At 35.2% G+C, this 12,958-nt stretch overlaps 1 protein-coding gene across 13 annotated transcripts in view; it reads left to right on the forward strand.

The window, feature by feature from the left end:
- The window catches only part of RAP1GDS1 (Rap1 GTPase-GDP dissociation stimulator 1), a 182,565-nt gene that overhangs the window by 133,627 nt on the left and 35,980 nt on the right, over positions 1-12,958 (forward strand). For all 13 annotated transcript variants that reach the window (XM_054484293.2, XM_054484292.2, XM_054484294.2 and 10 more), the window contains one exon: positions 11,696-11,821. In XM_054484293.2, the coding sequence (XP_054340268.1) occupies positions 11,696-11,821 (126 nt within the window). The remainder of the gene's footprint in view (positions 1-11,695; positions 11,822-12,958) is intronic.

The following is a 12,958-nucleotide window of genomic DNA, read 5'->3' on the forward strand; positions in this document are numbered from 1 at the left end:
ATAAAATCTCAAAACATGACAGAGGACTTTTTTCTATGAATATATGTGTTATAGTATTAGAAAACAAAATCTGTGGAATCCTTGAAATTCAGAAGCCAAACAAAACCAGACCAATGCTGGAAACACATCCTAGTCATAACACAGGAGGAGGATGGCCTCAGTACCTCCACCTCTTTTCATTTTTCTCTTTGTTATGGATTACCCTTTCTTTCTTCTTCCCCACCTCCCCCCCTTGTCTTCCTTCACAACTCTAAGTCTGAATCTACCCCACAATCATGTTAATAATAAATTATTATGGGCACAGTGAAATGAAATGGTGTTTTGTCATAGCTAAATACCATAGTTACAACAAATAAATATATCAATTCTGTTACATAGCACATTTTATAAATAAAAGCACAAAGTCACTAATCTTGGTTTTTCTAACTGAAAGCTCTTCTTGATTTTAACATTTTACTTTTATTTTGTCTTCCAAGCAAAGGGAATAGAAATTATTAAAGTTATTTAGTAAAAGTCATTCTTACTCAGTGGGTCATATCCTAGTATTTGTGAATGTTTCTCATCTTCTCTCTTCATCTGCTTTTTTTTTATACTAGCCTAATTAACACATTTTTTCTGTCATTCAAGTGAGACCAAGAATAAAAGTACATTCATTTAGTATTTGACAAAGTTATTCTTTTCCGTGATTAAAATGGAATGTAGGAGTTTGTGTTATAATCCGATACTGATAGTGTAACAGAAACATGATTGGTTCAAATCTTTCTTCACTTGCCTTCAGTTTTATGAAAATCAAAGAGTGCAGGTCCTTTGCTGTTATATTTTAATGTGAGCAGTTTCTAGAACAGCACTGTCCAATACAGTAGCTACCAGCCATGTGGCTTAATGGGCATTGAAATATGAAGTCTCAATTGAGATGTGTTCAGTATAAAATACACAATCGATTTCAAACACTATGTATGAAAAATATAAAATATCTCACCAATATTTCATATGTTTGCATGTTGACATGATCATTTGAATATATTGGGTGGAATAAAATATTAAAATGTTTACTTTTTAACTTTTTTAGCACATCTTACTAGAAAATCTAAAATTATATATATAGTTCCATTTTTGGCTCTCATTATATTTCTGTTGGACAGTGGTGCTCTAGAAAATGAACTGCAACAGAATCATCCTTCACCCTGTTAAGGCCCTCCCTTTTGAAGTTTTAGGAGAGTACATAGAAGAAAGCAAAGATTAATGAAATTTATCTCACCTAACTTTAAAGAAAAGTCAGTACCAAGTAAAGAAATTACAGTAATCTTTGGATAGGGTGTGCTGAATAAGAACTTATATCATTGTAGTTGTTTGCTGAGGAGTATTTCATCCCTTTTATGGTTTTGTGTCTAAATCTTGTAAATGCTTCAACATCAGGAACTGTGCAGAACTCCTGCTTGACCTCGTGAGAAGAGAGTTGTTGTTTGTTACCCCAATAAATAGTCATCATCCACTTCTCAAATGAGAGTCAAGGAAAAGTATTAGTCATTATTACCGCCTCTTGTGAAAAGAGCGTAACAAGAACTGTGGTAATGGAAGAGGGTGGGCTTTGAGTTTAGTCATAGGAGTTACAGGAGTCTTTTTTTAAAAACTTTAAGAAACTTATTCCATGTAGTATGTCCATATAAGGAGTCTTATATTTTACAGTAAAAGAAGATCCTGGATCTGTATCAAACCTTACTCACCTTTACAGCACCCCTATGAAGTAAACTGGGCCTAATACTTACAGTTAACCCAACCCTGTGATTTATTTAGTAATACTAATTTAGGATCATACATACAGTCAAGAGCTTCTGTGAGAGGAAAATTCATTTATCTAAGTTACGAACACATGAATATTGAAGTATTTTAGAGTTCTAAGACAAATAACTTACATATTTGAACCCAGATACTTCAATATGTAAAAATTGGTATAACTCTTACTGTGTGTTTAAGACATTATAATAATATAAATATACTAACATTTCTCCAAAAGTGCCTTGCATAAACCCAGATTCCAAATTGTTCACATTAGGGCAATAGTTTTCAAACTTTTTGACTATGGCCCATAATAAGAAATACATCTTCATATCACCACTTATTGTATCACACACCTGAAACTAAACAATACTTATTGTCCTTAACATATTCAGTGTACTCTGATCCTAAACTGATCACATGACTTAGTGGATCTCTGTCTGGCTTTTGAAAAATACAGTATTATAGGATTTCTATTATTCATAAATCATTTGGAAAGCAGTTTTTTGTATTAGAGAAAAATAATTCTTGATGTACATTCTTTTTAAAAGAGAACTTGAATTCTCACACAAAGCATCTTTAAGTGATAGTTCAAATAGTTTAATTTCTGATTTTAGTATCTATAGTTATTTTTACTATGTATATAATAGGCATAGCTTGTCTCAAGTTTAATCAAAACATTTGGTTTATTCAACTTTTAAAGTCATTAGGCAATTAAAAATTTTAATGGATATGTCAGAAATTCTCAGTGATTATATTTGCTTTGCTGAGTATTTATAAAAGTTTTTCTTACATAATAAATATATACTTGCTAACTGATGTTTTAAAGTTTCCATAATGTATACCATGCCAGCCTGTGCTTTCTCACTAAGCAGTGTTTTTACTGAGCCCTGTGAACTTCAGAGATACCTGCAAAAGTATTGTTGGAAGAGTCAAAGGCAGGGAATGGTTTAATATTTAATCCAGTCATTTTATCATTTGGGAAAAAAGTGAAAGGTTTTTCAAAAGCTAAAACCCCAGAAATAAGCAGAAGTATTTGCCCTATAGCTTTGTCGGTCAACTCTGTTAACCAACCCTTTTTAAACATAAATACTCTTTAGGATAGCCGAAGTTATCAACCATCCACCTCTATACTTTCCAGTCTTGTGCTTCTTTTGAGTATCTCAATGGATAGTGCTTGCCACATATTATTAAATGAATAATAATATGAATGACCAGATCAATACTGTAATATCAGTGACACTTGGGAAATGGGAGTGTATTAATCCGTTTGCACTACCATAAAGGAATGCCCAAGACTGGGTAATTTATAAAGAAAAGAGGTTTAATTGGCTCATGGTTCTGCAGAGTGTACAGGAAGTGTGGTGCCTGCATCTGCTTCTGGTGAGGGACTCAGGAAGCTTACAATCATGGCAGAAAGTGAAGAGGGAGCAGGCGTGTCACATGGTGAGACAGGGAGACAGAGAGAGAAAGGGGAGGTCACAGACTCTTAAACAACCAGATCTCACATGAACTAACTCACTTATCACCAAGGGGATGGTACTAACCATTCATCAGGGACCTGCCCCCATGATCTAATTACCTCCTACCTGGCCTCACCTCCAATACTGGAAATTACATTTCAACATGAGATTTGGAAGGGACAAACAGCCAAACCACATCAGGGAGTTTTCATTGGACAAATAAGGAAAAATAATTTGAGGACAAAAGCAGAGCACTGTATACTGAGGGAGCCCTGGCCTAGTAGGAGAGAAAAGAGGTAAGTAAAGAGTTGCAAAGACAACCTTGTCTACCTTGCTGATTTCTCTGGTATACAGAGAAAATAAGCCATTGAAAACACTTTGATACAAGTTGCTGTGCTAAGATAGCAGATTTGTTTGAGAGGCTGTGTAGACCACCTCTATTCAGCCTAGTCTCCCCCAGTCTATGTTAAAAGATAAATATGCAGCTAATTTAGTTCCGCCCAGGTTCAAACTATAATTTCAGTGGTTACTGCCCTATCCCATTTGGAGAAAGAAAGGATAAAAGAAAAATATGTTTATCTAAGACTTCTCGAGTTTATATCATGAGTCTGTTATGCCCATGTAATAGCTAGGTTATATACATCAACACGGGAGTGGAACATGTATGCGCCAGAATAATGTTTCTCCTTTCAGAGTGAGCTTTCTTGCCTGTTAACAAGTTCTGTACTTTTATTGACTCATGTAAATATCAAGCGTTTAAAATTCATGTCACATACTTCTGAATATGACATATTACTAAATGCTACAGTTACTTTTTGTCAAAATGTTTTTAATAAAACTATTAAATAACAAATTTGTGTATTTTTGCTGACTAGTGATGAAATGTAATAGCTTAAAGATGAAATGGAAATAATTTAACAAGTGCAATCTATTTCAGAATTGGGACAGAAAGGAAAATACAGCTCTGCTTTATTAAGCTTCATAAATTTTACAGGATTAAAGATGTTTTCATTTTTTTCCATAATAATGAAAAAAAGATTGTTTTCCTCCTGATTGTTATTTATGCACACATAATATTAAAGAGAAATTGGCCTTTAACCCAACACTCTTTAATATAACCATGGAATTTTTTTTTGTTCTCTTCGAGTCCCAATGAATGTGTTTACATAATTTTTCATACTTAAAATCATAGCATGAATATGGTTTTTAAGTATGCATTCTTATTTAACATGGAATAGACAAAATGAGACTTTGTCTCTTTTAAAATTTTAGTTGGAAACTAACTAAAACCCTACAGTAAAGAGATTTCTTCTTAAAGGCTTAAGACCTCAAGGATTGGGAGCCCAAGGCAGGAAGATTGATTGCAGCAGGAATTTCAAGACCAGCCTGCGTAACATAGTGAGACCTCCCCCCGACCCACTCTCTAAAAACAAAAAGCAAATAAATAAGAACAACCTCAAGGGAAGGGAATAAAAAAGAAAAGCAGGAGAGAGGATTGTACGAGATATTTTGGGACCTGGGAAGAAAGGCAATAACTTACATAGCAAACCTTTGACATCTAAATCCTGGATAAGAAACCAAGAACTAACCAGTTTGCATTTCACAATCTTCAAAAGGCTTGGGATTTGGTGGCATCAAGATTTCTAGACCCTCTTTCCCCTTTCACACCTTGTGATGACTACCCCTTGCCTATCCAAGGAGAATACTATGCTTCTTGTCAGGATAGATGAAAAAGAGAGGGTTTCTTGATGGGGGATATCACACTAAATTGAAGTAAAAGGTACCACAGTACCAATCCATAAACAGATTAAGTGAAATCTGAATGCCGAGAACCACAGTTTTATTGCCCCATTTGTCTCCCAGAACACAGGCTTAAAGTTATTTATATTGAGGGTTCTCTACAAAAGGCCAGCAGATTACCCTATAGGGAATCTTGCAGTCAACAAGACTACTCGTACTTATAGCTCCTAATCAGTTTATTATTATTATTATTTTTAGTTCCTAACTTCATCAATGGCAGACAGCTCAAGAGGTGAGGGCAATCTCTAACATGGAAGATAAATAGAGAAAAGCAACAGTACACTTTTCTTGAGAATAGAAAAGAGCTTGAGCATTAAGAACAGTTGCTAAGATGAAAGACAAAAATTGGAGAAATAGTTGTAAAAGTAAAGCAAAAGAAAAAAAAATGAGATAGAAAATAAAAGAGAAAATATAAGAGGATCAGACCAAGAGTATTAGAAAAGTTAACAGAGAGGAGGAGATTGCCAAATAAGTATCACAGAACTGAAATACAAAATTTCCTACATTGCAAATATCTGTCAAATAATGTACTAAGGAATGAAAATACACCCAGACCATAGCGCATCAATGTGAAATTTTACAATGCTGAGGACAAAGAACATCTTACAAGCTTCTAGAGAGGATGGGGGAAGTAAAGTTGAATACAAAAGATCATGAGTCCGTGGACATATGTCTCAAAACAACATTGGCAGCCAGAATGTTGCCTTCAAAATTTTCAGGGAAGCCAGATCAATTAGGCAAGGAAGAAATAAAGGGTGTCAAAGTTGGAAAAGAAGAAGTCAAATTGTGCCTGCAAACGTGATCTTATATCAAGAAAAACCTATAGACTCCACCAAAAACCTCTTAGAACCAAAAAATGAATTCAGTAATGTTGCAGGATACAAAATCAACATGGAAAAATCAGTAACATTTCTACACACTAACAATAAACTAGCTGAAAAAGAGATCAAGAAGGCAATCCTATTTACAATAGCTATAAAACATATAGGAATAAACTTAACCAAGGAGGTGAAAGACCTACAAGGAAAACTACAAAACACTGATGAGGAAAACTGAAGAGAATACCAGCAACTAGAAGGACATCCCATGCTTATGGATTGGAAGACTTAATATTGTTAAAATGGCCATACTATTCAAAGCAATCTACAGATTCAATGCAATCCCTGTCAAAATACCAATGACTTTTTTTTTATAGAGATAGAAAAAAAGCTTAAAGTTTTCATGGAACCACATGTAAAACCGAAACTATAAAACTAGTAGGCAAAAACAAAAGAGAAATGCTTCAGGACATTGGTCTAAGAAATGTTTATGACTAAGACTTCAGAGCACAGGCAATGAAAGCAAAAATAAATAGGATCATATCAAATGAAAAAGCTTTTGCAAAGCACAGAAAACAACAGAGTGAAAAGAGAGGCTACAGAATGGGAGAAAATATTTGCAAATTATTCATCCAACTGGGGACTTATTCCAGAATATCCAAGGAACTCAAACATCTCAACAGCAGGGTCTCACTCTGTCACACAGGCTAGAGTGCAGTGGCCACCTTAGCCTCCCAAGTAGCTGGGACTACAGGCATGCACCATCATGCCCCATTTGTTTTTGTATTTTTTGTAGAGACAGGGTTTTACCATGCTTCCCAGGCTGGTCTTGAACTCCTGGGCTCAAGCAGTCCACCTGCCTTAGCCTCCCAAAGTGCTGGGACTATAGGCGTGAACCACTGTGTCTGCCCCAGTCCCATTTTTAAAATGGGCAAATTATCTGAACAGATAAATGTCAAAAGAAGATACAAAAATGGCTAACCAATGTATGATAAAATGTTCAGTATCACTAATCTTCAGGGAAATGCAAATCAAAACCACAATGACGTATTATCTCACCCCAGTTAGCATGGCTATTATTAAAAAGACAAAAGTTAACAAATCCTGGTGAGGATGTGGAGAAAAAAGAACTCAGCACTGGGAGTGTCAACTAGTACAGCCACTAGGGAGGTTCCTCAAAAACCATAAATAGGCCAGATGTGGTGGCTCACACCTGTAATCTCAACACTTTGGGAGGCTGAGGCGGGAGGATCACTTGATGCCAGGAGTTTGAGACCAGCCTGGGTGACATAGGGAAACCATCTCTGCAAAAAATTTATAAATTATCCTGGCATGGTGGCACAGGCGTATAGTCCCAGCTACTTGGGAAGCTGGGGTGGGAGGATCGCTTCAGCACAGGATGTTGAGTCAGGTAGCAGTGAGCCATGATCACACCACTGCACTCCAGCTTGGGTGACAGAGCAAGACTCCATCTCAGTTTAAAAAAAACACAAATAGAACTACTATATGATCCAGCTGTTTCCTTACTGGGTATTTATCAAAAGGAAAGGAAGTCAGTATATTGAAGAAACATTACACGCCCGTGTTTACTGCAGCACTGTTCACAATAGATATGTGATCAACCTTGATGCCTAAATACATGAAGAGGTAAAATGTGATGTGTGTATATATATATATACACACACACACACACACACAACAATGGAATACTATTCAGCCACCAAAAAGAATGAAATCCTGTTTTGCAACAACATGGATGGAACTGGAAGACATTATGTTAAGTGAAATAAACTAGGAATGGAAAGTTAAACACTGTATGTTCTCACACATGTGGAAGCTTAAAGTTGATTTTTATAGAAGTAAAAAAAAAAAAAAAAAGGATACTAGAGGTTGGGAAAGGTAGCAGGAAAAGGGATAATAGGGAAGGATTAGATACAGAAGATACAAAATAACAGCTAGATAGGAGGAGTAAGCTTTAGTGTTCTGTACCACTGTAGGATAACTGTAGTTAACAATAATATATTACATAGTTTCAGATAGCTAGGGAGAGGATATTGAATGTTCCCAACACAAAGAAAAGTACTTGAGATAATGAATAAGCTAATTACCCTGATCTGCTCACTATTCATTATATGTAACATCACAGTGTACCCCATATACAATTATTATTTGTCAAATAATTAAACTTTTTTATTTTTTGAGGGAAAATGACTTCCAACATAGAATCCTATACTCGTCATACTGTCAGTTAAGTGTGAGATTATAATGAGGATATTGTCACACATGAACATCTCAGAAAATTTATTTCTTAAATACTTTATCTCTGGAAGCCACTGGAAGTTGGGTTCCACCAAAACAAGGGATTTATTTAAATGAAGAAAAACTACATAGGAACTGAAAACGAAATCCAACAGGAATCCCAAGTATTACAGTGATGTTATCGTCCCATGTGGCATACTTTTAAGGAGCAACCAATACAGGTTGGATTAGGTCAAAAAAACTGGTGGGATGGTGCTTATGAGAGTTCTTACAGGAAATGAAATTGATTAATATCTAAAGTGAATGCATTAAGATTAGACAACTGATGGAGTGTTTGGAGTTGCATTAATAACAAGCACATAGCTAAGCAAATGAGGAAAACATTCCAGGAAAAATGAATTAGTGTATTACTGAAACACAACTAGTGATATAAACAGAATTACATATAATTAGAAAGATGGAGAGTATGATGAACTCAGGAAAGAAAGAAAATTAGTGCTTCATCTTTCATAGTAGAAATTTGATCAGAAATGCCAATTAAATAAAGTAGCAGTACAAATATGTAATTTAGATATGTAAGTAAACTATGAATTAGCTAAAAGAGCTTTATGTACTTGTGAGGAAGAAGAAATGGAGGAGAGGAAACTGGAGTCTGCTGATAATAATAATATTAGGCTAACTTTTTAAATTCATAGAGTTTTAATAAAAATAAAAATAAAACCTTAGTAAATGAGACTTCTTGCCAAAGGCCTGTTGAGGATCCATGGCACTTAATTGATAGATATAATGTCCAAATTATACTTCATGCTGTCTTTTCACTCTGTTCACCTGCAGGTTAAGTACAGATTTTGTTCTATAATTCCTGTATTAATAATGGTGCATAATTTCTTGTGCTGGCAAACAGAGCCTGAGTTACATAGCAACAATTATTTGGTTTCCTTTTATTAAGTGTTTGGAGGAAAAGAATGTGCATTGGAAGGAATAGAGTGCTAACACTATTATTTTAAAGAAGAGTAAGAACATGTAACTAGATGAATGATGATGTCTATATACTTTACCTATGATTTTATGTTTTTGAAATCCATTTCACTGGGACAATTCTCTGAAGCAGAGAGATAACCAACAAAGTTCCAGGGATAAATCATCTCTACTTATTTTTTATTTATTTTTTTTCTTTTTGGGACAGAGTCTCACTGTGTCACCCAGACTGGAGTGCAGTGGCATGATCTCTGCTCACTGCACCTCTGCCTCTCAGGTTTAAGTGATTGTTGTGCCTCAGCCTCCTGAGTAGCTGGGACTATAGGTGCATGCCACCACACCCAGCTAATTTTTGTATTTTTAGTAGAGACGGAGTTTTGCCATGTTGGCCAGGCTGGTCTCAAACTCCTGGGCTCAAGGGATCTGCCCGCCCCAGACTCCAAAAGTGTTGGGATTGCAGGGATGAGCCACCATGCCCGGCCTCATCTCTAAATGAAACCTCCTCTTTGGGTGGAGTGTGCTAACATTTGCTGAATGTGGTCTCTGAGGGTTTCAGTATCTTATTGGAAAAGACACTCTACCCTTACTTTTTTTCCCGCTTGGTGTGTGAAGTAAGAGCTAAAGCCATAGTTTTTTGTGGCATTGAAGAATCATACTTAAAGTCTTGGAGTGGATTTTTATCATTTTGGAATAGATCCATTGACAATGTGCATCAAAGCAGTGTAATAAAATGTTGATCAAAACTGTATTTAACCATATTAATGTGTTTCTCCTGTTAAATTTGCAATATTTCTTACTTGATAGTAACACAAGAGATTTACCAGAGACTAGCGAGCAGAATGTAACCCTGATAATTCATTTACATGTTCATTTAGTTACTCATAAATAACTTCATTTTGGACACCTACTTTATACCAGGGACTATTCTGTGCACTATGTTTCTGGTGGTTGAAGCAGTATGTACTGTCCCTGCCCTCAAGGAGTTTAGTGTGTAAGATGGACATTTATTTTTAAAATAGTTTGCAAATAAACTAACATATAATTACAAGTTATGATAATTGCTAGTATGAGAAAGTAATAGAGTAAGGTAAGGGACTAATTTAAACTAGAAGCATCAACTCTAGGTGGGAAAGAGCGTTTTCAGGCAATCGGTATTTTCAAAATGTCTACCTCCTACGTACACATTATACAGTAGCTTTCTCACGACGCTGCTGGAGGATGCTGCCATCAAAACAAACAAATGAAAGAGAAAAGGCATAGATAACAGGGTATCTAGTACAGGAAGGAGAGATAATGATAAAGAGAACCCAGGAGGCCAGCTGTGCTACCAGAGAGACCAGTATATATTAGATTAGGTCAGAATTCACTGAAAGAAACTACTAGAAAAATTAATAGGATACTTAATGCAACCAAAGACATTAAGAGGAGAATTGGAGAGAAATGGAATGGATTTGGGTTGGATTTTGGAGGTAGATTGACAGACCTTGGTGATGGATTAGATGTGGAAGTTGAGTGATAATAAATGAGCAATGACTGCTAGATTTCTGCCTGTGCAGATAGACGGAGTGTTCATACACTGAGTTGAGGAACCCTGGAGGAGGAAGATTTCACAGTATGTCAAAAGCCCCTTTTTGGTATTGAGTTTAGAATGCTAGAGAGATACTCAAGTAGAGATGTGAAATGGGCAGTTAAATAGCCTGATGTCCAGAAGAGGGTTATGAATATTTATGTTGTATAAATATCAACACAGAGATGCTGTTTGGTGCTATGGAAGAGAATTAGATAGCCTCAGGTGAGAATAAGGACTGAGAAGGTAAAGCAAAGGATGAATCCTAAGGAACAAGAATTTATACAGGTCTTGTGGAAAAGGAGGAACAATTATAGGAGATTGCTAAGTGTAGAGGCAGGTAGGCCAACACTAGTAGATTTAGTAATGCATGTGAGTTGAGAGAGTAGAGGCAGTATATGTAAACAATGTTATCAGAAACTTGTTTGTAAAAGCAAAAATGAGATTGAATGGTAGTTGATAGAGGTGGACTAGGGGGATGATGTTTGTTTTTAATTTTTTTTATGTGAGAAATATCAAAGTATATATAAATGCTGATCAATGGTGAGGCTCTAGGAGAGGTTGGAGATGCTAAGAGGCAGGAACGAATGAAACCCCAATTACTCATGCAGAATTAGTCTTCAATAGTAGATACGTCAGGACCAGTGTAGAAAACATGCCACTTTAATGATATTAAAGATAAGTCACCTTTAATTCATCCATATAGAATATGTTATGAGAAATTTTTCTTTGACTAAAATCCTTAAAACTATGAATTTATGACTTAGTAATTTTATTGTTGCTGTGGTTACCTATATGTTATGCTAGAGAACCTTTTTTTATAGCCCAAATATAATTGGGTCAGAACATTTTCTCTAAAGCCTTAGATATTTTTCCTTTTCAGGGACATTAAAAATGGATTTGATTGTTCCCATATTTGAAGAGTATTTGTATTTATATTTATCAGTAATGGTACAAAATAACTAAGTATTGAAAGTATTAGAAAACAGTTTCTGGACTTAATTTGGTTTAAGTTTTTCTTTTTTATTTTACAGAGTCAAGTAAAGAACAGTTTGCCAGTACAAACATTGCCGAAGAGCTAGTAAAACTCTTTAAGAAACAAATAGAACATGATAAGAGAGAAATGATTTTTGAAGTTCTTGCTCCATTGGCAGAAAATGGTGAGAAACTTAAATGCACCTTTGGATTTTTGATCATGTATACTTTAAATTTTTTTCCTAATATTATTTAATTGCCAGCCATTTGACTCAAACCATTTTTTATTAGTGATATGTTTTATTTTGCATATCTCTAACTTTAGCTATGTTATCTACTCCATAGCTATATCTACATTGGCCAAAGCAACTTTCCAGGTTCCTTTGATTTTAAAATCTTAGAAAAGATACTTCTGTAGCTAACACATTCTTGTGCCATTCTGGAAAAGGCAGCTGAGAGGCTGAGCTCTACTTCTATACACTTGTAAGGCAAAGGGGATAAAAGTTGGAGTCTCAGGCCTGCCAACAGTGAAGATACTGGTTAATCACTCTCTTCTTTGGACACAAAAATCTTAAGAGATGCATCATAGAAATAAGAATGAATCAGAAGAAACAAACCATTCCATATTAGTAATTTTTCAAATATAATGTCTAACACATACTCAAAGAGGATCACATATTAATACATGAGACAAAACATACTGTAAGCAAGAGCAAATCTTCAGATACTGGAATTATTAGACACTGATTCAAAACAGGTGTGCTTATTGTGTTCAAAGAGGTAAAAGCAAGCTTAAATAATTTAGAAGGAAACTAAAAACTATTTTAAAAAAGTGACATAGCAGATTTAAGAATGAAATAAATGGAAATTTCTGAATTGAAAAATACAACCAAAATTAAGAATCCAGTGGGTGGTTTGATAGCAGATTTAATAGATACTGTTGAATTAAAGAACCAGTGAACTGGAAAATGGGTTGGAAAGAAATCCAATATGAACTAAAAGGAAAGAAGAACCCATTTATATAAAAGAGAATAAGAGGTCAGAGGATATAGTGAGACATTCTCATATGCATTTTTTGGAGTCCCAGAAGGAGAGTAGAGAAGGTGGGGAGGGGAGTATGCAGAGGCAATATTTGAAGAAATTTTGGCAGAGAATTTATCAGAAATTATGAAAAATGCAAAGAAAGATCCAAGAAGCCCTTTGAACCCAAAATATGATAAACAAAAATCCACATCTAGATGCCTAATACTGAAAACGTAGAAAACCAATAACGAAAATCATTATCTTCAAAGTAACAACAGTTTGGCTGACAGCTACCTCCT

Source organism: Pongo pygmaeus, chromosome 3, assembly GCF_028885625.2.
Source record: "Pongo pygmaeus isolate AG05252 chromosome 3, NHGRI_mPonPyg2-v2.0_pri, whole genome shotgun sequence".
NCBI lineage: Eukaryota > Metazoa > Chordata > Mammalia > Primates > Hominidae > Pongo > Pongo pygmaeus.